This window comes from Plectropomus leopardus, chromosome 24 (assembly GCF_008729295.1).
Source record: "Plectropomus leopardus isolate mb chromosome 24, YSFRI_Pleo_2.0, whole genome shotgun sequence".
In the NCBI taxonomy this organism is placed as follows: Eukaryota; Metazoa; Chordata; class Actinopteri; order Perciformes; family Serranidae; genus Plectropomus; species Plectropomus leopardus.
In genome coordinates, this window is record NC_056486.1 from 15,303,624 (window position 1) to 15,320,851 (window position 17,228).

Here is a 17,228-nt window from a genome sequence, read left to right on the forward strand (position 1 = left end):
AACGTCCTTGAATCCTTAAAATATCCCAAAGGCTTAGAAATGTCCTGAAATCCTTAAAATGTCCTAGAAACATCTGAAAATCCTTAACTTGTCTCAATTTTTTTTAAATGTCCTAAAATCCTTAAAATGTCCTGGAGTCCTTGAAATGTCCCAAAATCTTACAAAATGTCCTGAAATCCTAAAAATGTCCCAAATCCTAGAAATGTCCTAAAATCCTACAAACGTCCTAAAATCCTACAAACGTCCTAAAATCCTTAAAATGTCCTAGAATCCTAGAAATGTCCTAAGATCCCTAAAATGTCCCAAAACCTTACAGAATGTCCTGAAATCCTAAAAATGTCCTAGAATCCTAGAAATGTCCTAAGATCTTTAAATGTCCCAAAACCTTACAAAATGTCCTGAAATCCTAAAAATGTCCCAAATCCTAGAAATGGCCTAAAATCCTAGAAACATCCTAGAATCCTAGAAATGATCCTTAAAATGTCCCAAAACCTTACAAAACGTCGTGAAATCCTAAAAATGTCCCAAATCCTAGAAATGTCCTAAAATCCTAGAAACGTCCTAAAATCCTTGAAAATGTCCTAAAGTCCTAGAAACGTCCTAAAGTCCTTAAAATGTCCTAAAATCCTAGTCATAGCAGCCAATCACAGCAGTGTTACTGAAATAAATGTGTTTTTGAGAATGAGCTGTTCCAGCGCTGAGTTAGCTGAGGTCATAAGTGAAGGGATGATGAAAACCTGGACGAGGATTTGTGGAGATTAGTTGGCTCAGTGAGCGCGACACAGAGACAGAATAAAAGTGCAGGACAGCAGAGAACGCTGTGAAAACATAACAGAGCGACAAAAGAGCGTCCAGATCGGCTTAGCGAGCTTCCAGTGACACCACAAACAGCACGGGGCTGGAGGCTGAATAACATCCCTGCTGGTGCCGTGTGGATAGGATGCAGATATCATCACATCATAGCAACGGTTGCTACAATCCATCCGTATGTGGGTTGCTGTTATTATTCAGACCTTCTGCTATACTAAGATTTATTTAAAAATGTATGAATCTAGCATATTGTCTAGGAAAATTAATCATCTGGTTTATACAGGCTAGATCTTAGGCAGTGATACTCAACTTACAGTCTGCAGGTTGAATCTGGTCCCCAATAGGGTGCCAGGTAGCACCCCAACTATTTTTTTATTCACAATATTAAATAAAATGAATCAAACTGGAATTGTTTTTGTAGTTTCAGTATACATAAAGAGCCAGAGTGCAAAAAACAGCATCAAAATATAGCTTGTTTGTCAAAAAAAGTGCCTGTTGAGGATCCCCCACACTTCCGAAAGAGGTTCTACCTAAGATCCTAATGTCCTAAAATCCTAGAAACAACCTAAAATCATAATCTAATAATGAAAAGTTCTGAAATCCTATAAATCCTAGAAACCTTGTAAAATCCCTCGAAATATCCAGAAATTCGCAAAATGTGCTAAAATCCTAGAACAGCCTAGATTTCTAGAAATGTCCTACAATCCTTGAAATATCCTAAATCCTCAAAATGTCCTAAAATCCTAGTGCAGCCTAAAATCCTAGAAACATCCTAAAATCCTCAAAATGTCATCAAATCCTAGAGACATCCTAAAATCCTTGAAATGTCCTAAAATCTTGGAAATTTCATAAAATCTTTGAAAATCCTAAAAATGTCTTAAAATCCTTAACTTGTCTTAAAATCCTTAACTTGTCTAAAAATTTTAGAAATGTCCTAAAATCCTAGAAATGTCCTAAAATCCTAGAAACATCCTAAAATCCTTAAAATGTCCTAGAATCCTAGAAATGTCCTAAGATCCTTAGAATCTCACAAAACCTTACAAAATGTCCTGAAATCCTAAAAATGTCCTAGAAACATCTGAAAATCCTTAACTCATCTCAAAATTTTAGAAATGTCCTAAAATCCTACAAATGTCCTAGAGTCCTTGAAATGTCCCAAAATCTTACAAAATGTTCTGAAATCCTTAAAATGTCCCAAAACCGTACAAAATGTCCTGAAATCCTGGAAACGTCCTAAAATCCTAAACACATCTGAAATGTCCTTAAATCTTAGAAATGTCCTAAGATCCTAGAAACATGTATGGGGCCACTGCAACTGGCCCCCTGGCGTCTTGTCATTTTGCAAAACGTGTCATTTATTGAATTTGTTGTCTGATCTTTGCCCTGGAACTGCAAACTTACATGAATCCCAAACTTCTTTTCTTCAGATGGCAGAAGAGTGAGACAACAACGAATGGCTTCCCCAGGAAGTGGCCTCCGTAAGTCTGATTTTCTCTAATTCGTCGAATTAACAAAGAATAGCTAATTGCTCAATAAGTTTTTAACACTCATCAGAATAAGCTTTTGTATTTACCCCAATTAAAAGTCCCTCCCTCAGTGTCTGAGATGTGACGTTAAGTAACGACCACAAGCGTTTTTCCAGAACGCTATGATGTCTCCATAAACTTGACCTCATCTTGTGTCCAAGTGAACGTTTGTGCCATATTCAAACAAATTACTTAAAGTTGTTCTTGAGATACCAGATTTAGAAGAATGAGACAGATGAGGTTGCCATGATCTTGACTTTTGACCTATGACCACCAAACTCTGATCACTTTATCCTTGCGTCCAAGTGGACGTTTGTGCTAAAATAACAAATTTCCTGTAGGCGTTCTTGAGATATCATTTTCAAAAGAATGGTATGTACGTACAGACAACCACGGCTATCACCAGTGCAGAGGCAGAAGAAAACCATTTCATATTTCCATGTTTAAAATGGCATAATTACTACCAAAATGAAAGTTTGGAAATTCTCGAGGGCCTAACACTACCATTAAGGTAATGAAATTACATGTGAAATGGGCTTTTCCTGTTCAAATTCCTAGACAATATGCAAGCTGAAGTTAGAAAAGAAAGATTTCAACCTTTGGATTTCAGTGCATTAGAGTTCAAATACCATCCAGTCCTATTCTTGTCAGTATCAACTCTGTCCCTCTGTTGTCAGGCATCCAGGGGGACGACAACCTCCAGTCCATGCTGGTGGGGACGGTAATGAGGAAAATCAAGTCTCGTACCTGGAAGAAGCAACGCTACTTCAAACTGCAGGATGACTGCATGACCATCTGGTACAAATCCAAGAAGGCTGGCAACACCCACTCCACAAGTAAGGACTCATGATTGACTGATGCAATGGACCTCTGTGGACAGACATGGAGTCCAACATAATGATTATGAATGCCCAAATGATGTTGATTACAAGGGTGTCACCACATTGATTTTGGTAGAAAAAAGTAAAGGATAAAGTCAGCGCAACTCAGTTTCCTAAGTCGACCGGTACCTGATTTATACTCCCATGTTTTCTCTATTTTGCCCGTTTAAGTCAAATCTTTTTCTTGCATTTGTTCAAGCTCCTAGGTCCTGTGGAAACTCTAGGAATCAGCTTACCTTAAAAACATAGTAAGACGGGCCAACAACATTGTCTGACCCCAGTTATGTTCTGAACACTCAACATAATAAAGTTCGAATGAAGCAGTTAATTCTAAAATTACATATCACCGCAAGTGGTCATTCCAGGACTCCTTTGTCTTGTTGTCTTGTTTGAATGTCGCTACACATTTGGGTTAAGTTTGCGAAAGAGTATTTGGTAGGTCTGAACCTTATTTCTGCCTAGTTTCACATCATCAAGTGATCGACCATCAAGAGGCAAGGTACAAGGTAGATTTATTAGTCATTAAAATCTGTCCTTGATCCTGCTACATCTTTGGAGTTGAAGGATGACTACTACGTGACTACTACGAAAATTCCATCCGGGTGCTTGGTCATGTTACTGCTGAATTCCTGCAGCGCATTTTTTGTTTAAATTTGCATCGGAGATAATAACTTTTGATAAGTTTGGTCAAATAATGACCCAAAGAAAATTTGGCAGTTATCGTACCGCCAGACAACAGAGCAGTTTCTTTCCTCACACTGGTCGTTTTTCTTGTGTAGCATAAAAGGACTACAACTTGCATTTTATTGTGCAACCTTGAGTTGTAGAAGGACCATCATGGAAACCTTGAAACTTCCATCCTGTGTTTTTTGTGCTTAGTTTCAGTGAGTGACGTGGAGGCAATACGAGAAGGCCACCAGTCCGAGGTACTGCTGAGCATCGCTGATGAGTTCCCCGCAGACCGATGCTTCACGCTGGTGTTCCGCGGTCGCAGGAGCAACTTGGACCTGGTGGCTGAGTCAGCCGAGGAAGCGCAGTCCTGGATCAGAGGCATGAAGAAGCTGATGGAGAACCTGGAGAACATGGGGGAGCGAGAGAGACTTGACCAGTATCTTTCACTAAGTCTGTTTAGTCACATGCCATATCATGCTTGCAACATGACAAGTGTGATGCCATTCATGAGTCATTAAGTTCTCTGAATCTTGTGCCAAAATTGACAATCTGACCTAAGGGGGTTATTCAGTTGTCCAAAATAAGTAATTGATTGGAAGACAATATTTATCTAGAGCAAAGTTCTTGCTACACCTTGTCAAGGACCAAAAGTCACTGGTAAATGTTGACTTGTCTGTTGTGCTCAAGGATCAGTTGGGGATTTACCAAAACCATGACTCATAGCAAGGTTTAAGATCAGTGTTTCAGCAACTGCTGAATGTGATACTTTCCTTAAATGGCGTACCAAGATGGATTGGTGACTGGTTCAGAAAGGCAGACAAGAACAACGATGGCAGGATGAACTTCAAGGAAGTGCGAGATTTACTGAAGATGATGAACGTGGACATGAACGAGCACCATGCTCATCGTCTGTTCACGGTGAGTGTCTTATGTTAAATTGAGCTAAAACTTGGCAGAGGCCGCTTTAAGAACTCTTGGGTTGTGATACGTCTTTGCAAAGAGCCAAAGAACGTTGCTTTCTTTTCTCTCAGATGGCTGATAAGTCCCAGTCGGGTACGCTGGAGGACGATGAGTTTGTGCTCTTCTACAAGATGTTGACCCAACGGGAGGATGTACTAAGAGTTTTCCAGGAGTACTCGGTTGATGGCCAGAAGTTATCCCAGAGTGACTTGGAGGACTTCCTCAGAGAGGAGCAGCTGGAGGGGGGCGACATCCAGCAGCATGCCAAGCAGCTCATTGAGCACTATGAGCCCTCAGACACGGGTACATGGACTATTGTCTTGGTGTTTGACTGATTCTAATGGGATTATTGTGAAGTCCTTCCTCGTCTTGGTTCTTGATAATGTACCATTAATGTAAGAAGGTTCTGACACCATCCTGCTGTTTTTCCAGCCAAGCTGCTGAATGCCATGACATTTGACGGCTTCTTGATGTACCTCGGCTCAGCTGAGGGCTCCATCTTTAACCCACGGTGGCGGGGCGTCTTCCAAGACATGACCCAGCCACTGTGCCATTACTTCATCTCCTCCTCCCACAACACCTACCTTATGGAGGACCAGCTCCGAGGACAGAGCAGTGTCGAGGGGTACATCAGGTAAGGCTGCTGGATTAACTTTCCATTCTTTGTCAGGTTTGATGATGTAGCTCTGCTGAAAATGTTTTTATGATGTTCAAACTACCAAGGGAAGTGCTAACTAACAGCAAAATGTGAGACAGCGGGAGTTATTTGGACACCCTTATGATATTAATAGTTCTGAAAGACTGCTTGCAGGACTGAAGGCCAAAGTACACCATCTCCAAATGGCACATATCAGAACAGCCTCCTCTATTATTTTCTGCTTATAACCCTACACCAGCGGAAAGCTTGATGTATATAGTACCCGTGGAGGCGCCGCCCACGACACTTAACACCACTGTCCTATTTCCATCCTTGCCACCCCTAAAAAAATGTATGTTTTCCCAACTCGCTCCCTGATCATACATCCTTGGTTCTATAGCAGTGTTGCACATTTTAATTCAACTCTTTGAATGAATTCGCCTAAAGCTGATGTTATAAATTGAAATTAATTGATTTTAGTCAGAAATTTTGCCGTTGATGCTGATGGCAAAGACATTATCTGAGTCCTGACCCTAATGACATGCCTGAACAGGCAGTTCAGCCCATTCTTTTTCTGAACTTGTGAAATACCTCCGCTTTGTCAGTACTTTTGGCATAAGGGTGCAACACCAAAAGCCACCATCCACGTCCATCTTGAACGCAGCTGAACTGGGCCGGACAGAACTGGTGGCATTGTTATTGTACACCAGTTACTGGACGGATGGCACCAGGCGCATCCACATGATACACGTAAGGATGACACCATGTTGAAATAATGGTGACGACCCAACAGGAGCACTTATGGGCACTTATGGGGCGGGTTAGAAAGATGGTGGATGGGTCCTACAGACGACTGACTTTCATTTTTCTTTTCTACACCTTACCTTGTGCCTCTTATGCCTAAACCGAACCATCTGTGACTTTGTTGCCTAGTCCTAACCATCATGATGGTCCGTGTTGGTTGCCATGACACCATAAGCAGATGCGGAAGGTCACAGACAAAGTGGCACCATGTGACAAGTTGAGCAGTTTGTGGTCTTGGTAGCATAGGTAATTTCCGAGGATCCCAAAAAGTGGGGGGCTTGCCGAAGGGGAAACATTGATTTGTGCTCAGCTCGCACCCCATCTCCTCAAAGTCATTACAGGTCACAAATCTGAACATGCAGACATGATACACATAAGCATGACTTTTCAGAGATTGCTTTATATTTGGTGTCTTTATGAACAATCATAAATCTGATAGGAAGTCCTAGAAAAAAGAGACTTATATGATGACATGAGAGCTAACATTTGCACACATCCAGGACTTACACTGCAACTATCGCTTAATTATTCCCAAATCCAGTCCGGCACTATACGTAGATTTCACAATTTCCATCAGCACAAATCCCTTACCTAATGTGTCCCCTACTATGCTCCATTTAACCTCTAAGGGGTGATGAACTTTGCTGTGACATTACCCTTCATTAATCTTCCAGTGTTTATTTGTGTTACGAAATTCAATAATAGAACAAAGTGGGATTGTTGACGTCAAATACTTTTGAAGTGATTAATTCGGTTTCATCAAATTTATTGGGTATGATAATGACACAAATGACCTCAACTTATGGCAAGGGTAAGTTCAAATCCTCCTTGGACCCTGAGGGAAAAAAAAATGAATAAAAGATTGAACTTGTTTTGTTGCTCAGGGCTCTGAGTCGTGGCTGTCGGTGTGTGGAAGTGGACTGCTGGGATGGTGCCAACGGAGAACCCATCGTCTATCACGGACACACTTTCACCTCTAAGATACTCTTCAAAGACGTGGTCAATGCAGTGGGCAACTATGCCTTCAAGGTAGCGTCATCTGTGTAGAATTGATTCAGTCTTTATATGTTCAAACCAGACCTTGATGGAGGAAAATATCCGAATGTGCTTTTCAAGTAGAACGAACACGCTAACATGTTCTGTAATCCTTTCATGCTGGCATAGCGATTGTTTTTGCTTTCATTGTCTTGTAAAGCTGTATCAACAAGTCACTCAGTGTCTCATTATACATTCATGAGAGGGTGTACAACTGTGCAAATGAAATGCAAGACATCATCTGAAAGGCTGATGAAGTCAGCCAGCCGGGCATCTGCCACACGGAGCGCCAGCCTCATGCCAAAGTGAACGGCCTCCAGGTTCACATGCATGTCAGACACTGTTGTTTATGAGCGTCGATTGCACGTTTGAATATTTTGGCCACGTGACCCCTTGTGCATCCATCTGCTGGTCTTTTAACCAGACAGGCACAACTCGCAGGTATATGTCAGCTGGCGTATTAGCTTTCCCCTATGATAATGCTTTCCAGTGTCAAATTACAAATTCCCCCCCCCCCCCGCCCCTCCGCCTCCTCCTCTGCCCCATCCAGGTATCAGAATATCCAGTCATCCTGTCCATCGAGAACCACTGCAGTGTTGAGCAACAGAGAGTCATGGCCCAACACCTGAACCACATCCTGGGTGACAAGCTGCTGAAAAGCACTTTAGACGGCAAGGCCCCCATCGGGCTGCCGTCTCCTGAGGTGAGTGTTACCGTCAGATGTTCTAACTCTACCCCACTAACTGGCTGTATGGTGAAAACACAGGTTTATTCAAGCGCTGTACTTGCAGTTTAGGACTTAATGTCTTCCTTACTTCAAAAAATACTTACAAAACAGTTTTGTTGCACTTTTCCATGCCCCTAGGTAATTTGCCATGCTTGAGCATATTTTCATAGTGGCCAAATAGTGCAATTACAACTCCTGTGTCAGTAACCTGATGCTGTTGTGCCCAAATGTTTTTTCTCCATTGACTTATATTGTGAAAAAGAAGTCTCTTTTGAGTTTCTCAACCCCTGCAAAATTACTCGTTTCTCTATTAGGATTTAATCCAATCAGTCCAATAACATCTGGAAGGTCTAGAAGAGCAGTAAGGTTAAAATAATTTATGCTAATAAATAGGAATAGGAAATAGAGCTCTTTTGGCTTCATGTGCCACTGACCAATTTTCAACTTTATAGATAATAAAGCCCGCTGCTCCATGTTAGTGCATGGGACATAGGACATACTAAAAACTCAAAGTGTATACCAAATAAATTCTTCCCCAAAAATGGTTTCTGCTCACTGAAGGTAGTTCTCATCACCCTGATATTTATTCCAGTGTTTTGGTTTTAATGAGTTATTCAATTCTACAAAACAGTGATTTAAAGTGACTGATCAAAATCATGTGAAGGCTAAGAGGTGTCAGGTTTTAGATCAACTTAAACAGAGAGTACCCTTCTTCATGGGTTTAAACCATCATGAGACTGGTTAGTTTGACCCTGCTGATGATGTGTTGTTGCAATAGTAATCCTTCTCAGTACCAAAGGAACCACAGGTTTAGAAATTTGGCGTATGTGCTTGGCTTAGGAGCCAGATCTGCAAAGCTACCATCTATGGGATTAGAACTGAACGCCTCTAGGTCAGAATTCCACCTCTTACGCCACAGATCTCCAGTTGGATCCAGATACCTGGCCTTGATTGGTAAGCAGAGCCATTAGTGACAGGGCTAGGGTCCTCTACTATCTTGTACCATATGTTTGTGGAGAACCCCGCGCTAAATCACTTGCAGGCCACCTGATACCGGTTTAGGGGTTCGTACATTGCAGAGACGCTCCATCACTGTGATCTACTGAAAGTCAGCACTTGATCTGAGTTTTTGCAAATTTTTTGGGGGGTGAGCGGCTGTGGCTCAGGTTGTCCATTGATCAGAGGATTAATTGTGAGCCAACAGAACCTGCCAGAGTTCACAGTGACCCAACGGGGACCTTTACTTTCACCCCAAAACCTGTCAGAGTCTGCTGGGTCATATGATACGAGTCTAGATGCAACACTGGTACCCTGAATTATTCAACATCACAATAAATTGGATCTCTTCCAATGTTGGAAAATATAACCCCCCCCCCCTTCTTCACACATGAATTATTTGAAAATTCAACCAGATGTGAAGGATTATCCTAGATTTTATGTGCTCTTCTTGTTAGGATCTTAAGGGGAAGATTCTGCTGAAGGCAAAGAAGATCGGTGGCCTAGAAGAGAGTTTAAATGGGATAGTGGAGGACTCTCAGAGTGGAGAGGTTAGTGATGAAGAAGAGGTGGCTGAAATCGACGAAGATAACCTCCACCGCGAGAGTCTCCGGCGCAGGGTAAAGGTATGTCAGCTTGTTGAATGCACAGTGTTGCACCTTTGTCGACCTCCGAGCCAGAAAGCCTATTAAACACGGTCTGATGAGCCAGCCTGATATAGAACTAGGATCCTCTTGTTGACTGCTTTTTCGGCTGATGATGGCAGCTTTTAATGTATGAATGGAACACTTAATAGATTAATGCTGCCTCCACACTGCAAGATAATTGGGCAGATTTTGAGAGTCTGATTTGCCCCTCCCAACAATTGCAGGGGTGTTCCAATTTGAGGCTGGTGTTAACAGATTATCAGCCGATATGATGCTGTAGGTTAGATATATATTTTTCATGTGACTGGATCCGTGTTCCCAGTTACATATCTAAAATATCAAACATGTTTGATATTTATGGCTTGAAATCATGTTGTGCGAAAGGAACAGCAATGAAATATTGAGTAGAAACCAGCATCCCTAGCCAGTACTGTGTAAATTACATATGTTTGGGCTGCAAAATGTATAAACCATGAACCCCCCCAAGCACTCCCTGGACCTCCAAAAGCAGACCACTGCTGTGAGAGTTGAGTTCAATTGTGACAGTTGGTGAGAGTCCTCCCACCTTGCGTATAACAAGGCTAACTGTTAGGATGTCAAGGCTAATGTTACCTAATGATTATAGACATTGAACTGACAATTGCCCAGGAGGAGAGACCGCTGTAACCGCTTGTCCTCGTAAGGGTCGTGGGGGGGTGGGGGGGGGGGGGGCAAACCCAGCTGTCATTGGGCGCAATTGACAATCACCAATCAACCAGTCTTTTGGACTGTGGGAGGAAGCCGGAGACCTCGGAGAGAACCCACGCAGACAAGGGGAGAACATGCAAACCCACGGACCGAACCCCGGTCCAACCGGGTTTTGAACCAGGGACCAGGGAGCCTCTTGCTGTGAGGCAACAGTGCTAACCATGACGCCACCATGCTGCCCCCAGCCCCCAATCCCAACTATCTGTATATATTGCTGATTTTGTTTTAATTTGTGTCATACTGGACTAAATTAAAAGACAACAATATTGTTCTCTTTGCTGTGTGCGTTGTAGTCAGTCGCTCAGAGATAACCAGAAATCTGGTCGCCCTTTATCCAGCGGAAAAGGATTGCATAAACTCCTGTCATCCCTCATGAAATATAGAGCGGATTGAAGGGCAGGGAGCAGACACTGGGTGTTGGATAAGGTGATCTGTTTACACTGTGACAGCAGAGAAAGACACAGAGGCAGTCAGGGACAAGGAGGAAAGAGAGACTGAGCCTTCAGCACCGTCTACCACTCATGACACTGGTGTCTTCTACCTCAGCCATCCACATCTGAGAAGTCACCTAAAAAAAACCTGAAAACAAACCAACGCTTACATAACTTAAGGCATATCTTTCACCACTGTGCATGTCCAGTGTAGAAGTATGTAAGACAGATAGGAAAAAAAGGATGGACAGGAATCTCATAGTCGCTGTCTTACCATTCTGTCAAACCTGATGAAGCCATGCAAGGCTTGGCGGGACATAGCTCAGTTCAGCAAGGTGAAGGTTGTTCAGTCTCCTCCAAAATGGATATTTGATACTCAGAATAGCACTAATTGCAGTCAGTAATCACCTTGGTTGTAAATACTGAGTTGTAATGTCTTGAAGTCTGGCTAGAATGTGGTATCAAGTATCAACTATTGCAAATACCTAATCGGGCAATTAAACAGTGGCTGCAAAAAGACTTACAATAATGAAATTACAGATTGTGGAATCAACTGAGGAAGTAGTTTGACTGCAAGACTTAAATCAAAAGAATAACTTTAAAATACTGTATATACTCTGATATTCCAAATGTCAACCCTATCAGGGGCGGCAGGGTAGCGTCGTGGTTGGTACCGTTGCCTCACAGCAAAAGGGTCCCTGGTGCGAAACCCGGTTGGAACCGGGTTGTAGGGTGTACCCAATGTGCCAGATGACAGTTGGGATTGGCTCCAGCTCCCCCACGACCCTTACGAGGACAAGCGGTTACAGAAAATGACTGACTGACTGACAACCCTATCAGCATTTGGTTGGCTGAACTTGATCAAATTATTAGTTATTAGTTATTATACCAGAAACTTTTCTGTCAATTTGCATCATTTCAAACGAGAATTGCTACCCCACAGTTGTATGCCTACACACCAGTCAAGTGTTCTTACAGTTTACAATCATGTCAGGGAAAACATGGACACTTCAAACTCATCTTACCCCCCGCAGCGCAAGAGATCTATACAATCATCACAGTGAGGTTGCTGATATAAGGCTCTGGCAACAAAATTAAACCAGGCTTAACTTGTGCAACACAACATCATCTGGCAGTGTGTTGCGTTGGCCACTCATTCAGGGTTTAATTGGAAATACCATTTAGAAACAGTTTTGAGAGAGTTAGAGGACAAGTTCTGCTCAGGGCCCCAAAAGCTCTGATGAAATTTAAAACTAAAGGGACAGGTGTCACTCAGGTAGAACAGGTCTTCCTGTAATCAGAAGATTGGCGGATTGATACGCGGCTCCTCCAATCTGCACATTCAAATATCGTTGGGCAAGATACTGAACCCCAAATTGCTTGTGATGGCTGTTCCGTTGGTGTGTGAATGCGTGTGAATGGTTACTGAGTAGCAGTTGGCACCTTGTATAGTAGCCTTGGTCACCAGTGTGTGAATGTGTGTGTGTCAGTGGGTGAATGTGACTTTTAGTTTTAAAGTGCTTTGAGTGGTCGTTACTACTTCATACATCCCCGATTGGCATGCATCCTGTATATGTAATATGGATTTGTACTGATGGTACAGGCTTTAGGGTGTTAATGTTTCGTGTTGAATGTGCATCTCAGGAAACTAAGTGCACAAGCGGAATCATTGGGCACTTAGGGTCATGTTTATTGATAAGCATTTGAGAAGCTCGAAATGCCACACTGGGACTCCTGTCAACACGGTCATCAGAGGTGAGGCAAGCGTCGAGTTTGGCAGAGATGTGAGCTCGGCGGTGCCCCTGCTGATGGTGTAGGTGTCTGGAGAGAGAGCTGTCTTGCTGTCATGTAGACGGGTGAAGGTGTGGGGTTGGGGGGTGACGGTCTGAAGCCTGGGTAGACCAGCTAGATCAGCTTTCATGTGGAGGCAGGCAGGCGTGCACGCTTAGGTGCTCTGCAGGTCATTGTCATTGTGCCATTTGGGCCCGCCACACCTCTGATCTCTACAGTCATGGAAGCTACCCTGGCAGCACACCTGCTTGTGCTTGGCATTGCAGTCCAGTATCACTTACATAATTCAAGAGAGGGTTGTCTCAAGGTTTCGATGCGCCCCTGTGCTTCCATCCATGACAGGATTCCTTCGCATCATAAGGGTTTACCCTGTCGCAGGGTAGTGACTGGCTCTGACACAAAGCCAGTTCGTGGATCGATCTCAGTGAGCCTCATGTGACTTCAGTGACCCGAAGAAAATGTCTCTTCGGGCCATTGGGTTTGGGTTCTTCCTACAAGTCAGCAGAACAGCTGAGGCCTCTTTGGGTTGCATCTTGAAGGATCTGTCTGAACCTTGTCATTCCACACCTCTCCACTTGTGGCCCCCATGGAGTTCCCAGCCAATTACCTGATGCTTCTCATCCCTGCACACCAAGTCAATTCTTCTTCTTAATTGCAACAACTTTACATTTTGTATACTTCTGTGGTTACTCTAGTAAATCTCCATAGAATTTCAGACATTACTGCCTTTATTTGAACTATGTATCCTACCCCTACCTGCCCATTACCTGCTTCCATTATCCTAACTATTATCTGTTAGCAGCATTGTGACTCTTTCGGTGTCTGCCCTTTTTGAGTGGTATTGATTATATTTTGCCAATCGAAGGTCAAGGTCACTGTGGCCTTGTCTGTCTCATTCTTGTGAATGCAATATCTTTAGAACTGTTCGAGGGATTTTTTTTTTTAACAAATTGGCACAAACGTTCACTTGGACCCATTGTTTAATGAATAAGATTTTGCTCATCAAAGATCAAGGTCAGTCTGACTTTGCATTCATCTCATTCTCTTGAATGCGATATTTCCAGAACTACTGAAGGGAGTTTCTTCAAATTTGCACAAATGTCCACTTTTACTCAAAGAGGAACTGATTAGATTTTGATGGTCAGTGGCCAAGGTCATTGTGACCTTTCCTCATCAGTATTCTCATTATGTTGTGTTCTCAAGAACACCTTAAAGGGAATTTATTCAAATTTGACACAAACGTCTACTTTGAGTCATTGATGAACTCATTGGAATTTGGCGGTCAAAGGCCAAAGTCATTGTGACCCTGCCCGTCACATTCTTGTTAACCCAATATCTAAGGAACACCTGAAGGAAATTGCTCCAAATTTGGCACAAACGTCACTTCGGACTCAACAATGAACTTATCAGAATTTAGTGGTCAAAGGTCACTGTCACCTTACATCTGTCTCATTTGCACGAATGCAATAACTCAAGAGGGCCTTGAAAGAGTTCCCTCAAATTTGGCAGAAACATCCACACAGATTTAAGAATAAGCTAATTTGAATTTGTTGGTCAAAGGTCACTGTGAACTCACAAAACATGTTTCTGAAACTATATAGATCTTCTGTGCTTCCGGGAGGCCGATGTATGTTAAGTATCTATGTTTTCACAGACACGGATGTAAACTAAAGGTGCAACTTTGGTGGTTCATGGAAGCCTACAACCATAAGGCGGTAATTCCAAATTAACTGCATCGTCGGAACAGCAGAGGCCCCTGTGAAAATATTTGTTTATGTGATGTAGTTCAACTTTTCTCCATAGAAGTCAAAGCAGCTGTCCAAGGAGCTGTCAGACTGTGTGGTTTACTGCAAAAGCGTCCACTTCAGTAACTTCAAACACTCCCGCATCCACTCCAAGTTCTATGAGGTGGCCTCTTTCACAGAGTCAAAGGCCCGCAAACACCTGAGAGAGGCTGGTGAGTCCAGCTTTATCCCTCTGTTCTGCTTTAGACATTCAAATATATAGCTTAAGGTTCGACTAATACAGAGTTTATGTATGTTTATAGACATTTGATATCTGTAGTTTGGGATTTTGGTTCTATTGACAGTGTCCAGGTTACATTTTCAGCATGAAATATTATCAGTCGCCTGCTGTATTTAAGATTGACACACAATAATATGTCTCAGGGGCTTCAGTCACATCGTTTTTGTTGACTTTCATTGTACTTTCCGATATTATCTCCATTTCAGGGGCCGAGTTTGTGCACCATAACTCGCGGCAGCTGACCAGGGTTTATCCCACTGGCTTCCGAACTGACTCCTCCAATTTCAATCCTCAGGAAATGTGGAATGCTGGGTGCCAAATTGGTGATTGCAACGGAAAGACAAACTTGAATTTATTGTATTTGTAATTGCTTCTTTGCACAGTTTTGTAAAGTTATGGTTACAGGCTCTCTCAACGCCTCCCTTCAATTGTATTTTAAGTTTAACCAGCACATGTATTTGTCAAGTTCGGAGTCAGAATAGGCTGGTTGTTGAGGAGAAGATGCCAATGCTAATGTCAAGATTGGCTGAAGGAGTTTGTCTTGTCAAAGCAAGATCTTTTTGTGTCTCTTATCCATTCTGTATTGTTAAAGATACAAATGGGGAGGCGTGTTTTACCCTAAAGTTCAAATCTGTGTTGTCGTAAGTGCCTGAATATAGCTTGTGGTAAATTTCTCGGCAAGAATGGCATGAGTCAAAAAAAGTAAATCTTGTTTTTTTTCCTTTTTTCTTATTCAGTTGCGTTAAATTTCCAGACTGCCGGGGAGGGGATGGATCTAAACGATGGATTGTTTAGCCAGAACGGCAGATGTGGCTATGTCCTAAAGCCCGGTTTCATGAGAGAGGCCGAGAAAAGATTCGACCCCGAGACACCCCAGAAATGGGATGGCTACCAACCGGTTGTCCTCACCATACTGGTACAAACCACGAAGACATTAACGAAAAATGTATCCCGAGTTAGTTCAACCATTATTTCATTGATGTATATGTGTTGAAGGTGATCAGTGGTCAGCAGCTTCCCAAAGTCAACATCAAGGAGGATTCGATAGTGGACCCTTTGGTCAGAGTGGAGATCCATGGTGTTCCCAGGGACCAGGCCAAGCAGGAGACCAGATACATCGAGAACAATGGTACAAGAAGGGGTTCTCTATTTATCATAGAGATAAATATAAGAGGGAACGGATGAATGGACATGACATTTAGCAATCTGTACTATCTGCAGGTTTCAACCCTGTGTGGTACGATACTCTGCGCTTCACCATCCACACTCCTGAGCTGGCTATGGTGCGCTTCGTAGTGGAAGACTATGACAAAACCTCTAAAAATGACTTTGTGGGCCAGTATACCCTTCCTCTCAGCTGTATGCAGCAAGGTAAGGTCCATCTGTAGCGTCTAGTAAACATTTCCAACTAGCTGCTGGTGCGCTGCGCCATAAAACCACAGAAGACGCCGGCACCAGGACTAGGTTGCACCAGCTCTTGTTGAAAGGCAGTAGAAGGTCTACTATACGCCGTTAAAACTTAAGAAATGTTAATAAAGCCGCCCACACCAAGAATCATAACGATAGTCCAACACAAGTGGATGGCGGACTCTACACTACAACTTTAACGAAAGTGACGCAACGGAATCGTTTAGGGCGATTTCATTAACGATAGAAACAGCCAATCAGAATCTGAATCAGATCTTGGGAGAATGGTGACATCACGGCAGCACTTCTTTTATGGTGCGTCAATGTACAAAGTTACATCGCCAGCTACCGGCTTGGTATGCATACTACAGCGTTTTTGGTTGTTTTTGCAGATCTGAGTCCACAAGGATCGTTTCACGATATGAACACACCTTTTTTTAACGCAAAGGATATACTTTTCCGTTTTTAGCACGACTGTCCTTGTCTAAACGTGGCCTTACACTTTGCACCAAGTTTGAGAGACACAGAATAAGTAAGAGATATAATAAAAAGAGGTATTTTCACCGGTCTCCATGCTGCTTTCGACTTTCACTAACCTGTAAAAAATATACCAAAAAAGTGTATTCTGCTAATCTCTCTGGTTTGGTTTTATGTTCTCAGGTTATCGTCACATTCACCTTCTATCCAGAGATGGAACCAACATTCCTCCCTCCTCCTTATTCGTACACATCCGGATCACGAAACTGGAATGAATCTTTTCTAAAACACCAAAGGTATCGGAAAGAACTCGCTCGGCACTTCTCATTCAGTAAAAAGCAGAAATACCTCTCCTAAAATAGTATTGAATATGACTCGTATTCGCTGTAAATAAATACTACGCCAAATCTTTAGTGGTTCTTAGGGCAGCAGATGTATATGAGATATGCATGTTTTTAGTTTTCCGCATACTAGTGTGTGTGACCTGCTCCTGTGATTGACTTGAACTTTGCTGCTCATGTTTTCGGTGTACTTCAGCGTCTTCAGCACACATCTGAGTTTCCTGCTGAAATATTGCGTTGTAAAGAGGAATGTGCCAGCAACATGTTTAGATCAGGATGAATATTTTCTGTCAGTATTTTCCTTAAAAAAAAAA

At 42.6% G+C, this 17,228-nt stretch overlaps 1 protein-coding gene across 2 annotated transcripts in view; it reads left to right on the plus strand.

Moving 5' to 3' along the window:
* The window catches only part of LOC121962896 (1-phosphatidylinositol 4,5-bisphosphate phosphodiesterase delta-4-like), a 17,836-nt gene extending 614 nt beyond the window's left edge, over positions 1-17,222 (plus strand). The window contains exons 2-16 of one of the 2 annotated variants that reach the window (XM_042513219.1): positions 2,238-2,288; positions 3,014-3,172; positions 4,097-4,325; positions 4,678-4,807; positions 4,921-5,152; positions 5,282-5,483; positions 7,175-7,319; positions 7,876-8,028; positions 9,507-9,674; positions 14,468-14,621; positions 14,896-15,012; positions 15,427-15,605; positions 15,686-15,818; positions 15,911-16,060; positions 16,757-17,222. In XM_042513219.1, coding sequence (XP_042369153.1) covers positions 2,264-2,288; positions 3,014-3,172; positions 4,097-4,325; positions 4,678-4,807; positions 4,921-5,152; positions 5,282-5,483; positions 7,175-7,319; positions 7,876-8,028; positions 9,507-9,674; positions 14,468-14,621; positions 14,896-15,012; positions 15,427-15,605; positions 15,686-15,818; positions 15,911-16,060; positions 16,757-16,848 — 2,268 coding nt within the window. In that variant the 5' untranslated portion in view covers positions 2,238-2,263 and the 3' untranslated portion in view covers positions 16,849-17,222. The remainder of the gene's footprint in view (positions 1-2,237; positions 2,289-3,013; positions 3,173-4,096; positions 4,326-4,677; positions 4,808-4,920; positions 5,153-5,281; positions 5,484-7,174; positions 7,320-7,875; positions 8,029-9,506; positions 9,675-14,467; positions 14,622-14,895; positions 15,013-15,426; positions 15,606-15,685; positions 15,819-15,910; positions 16,061-16,756) is intronic. The other variant, XM_042513220.1, reaches the window with a different exon arrangement.
* Positions 17,223-17,228: the final 6 nt, after the last annotated feature.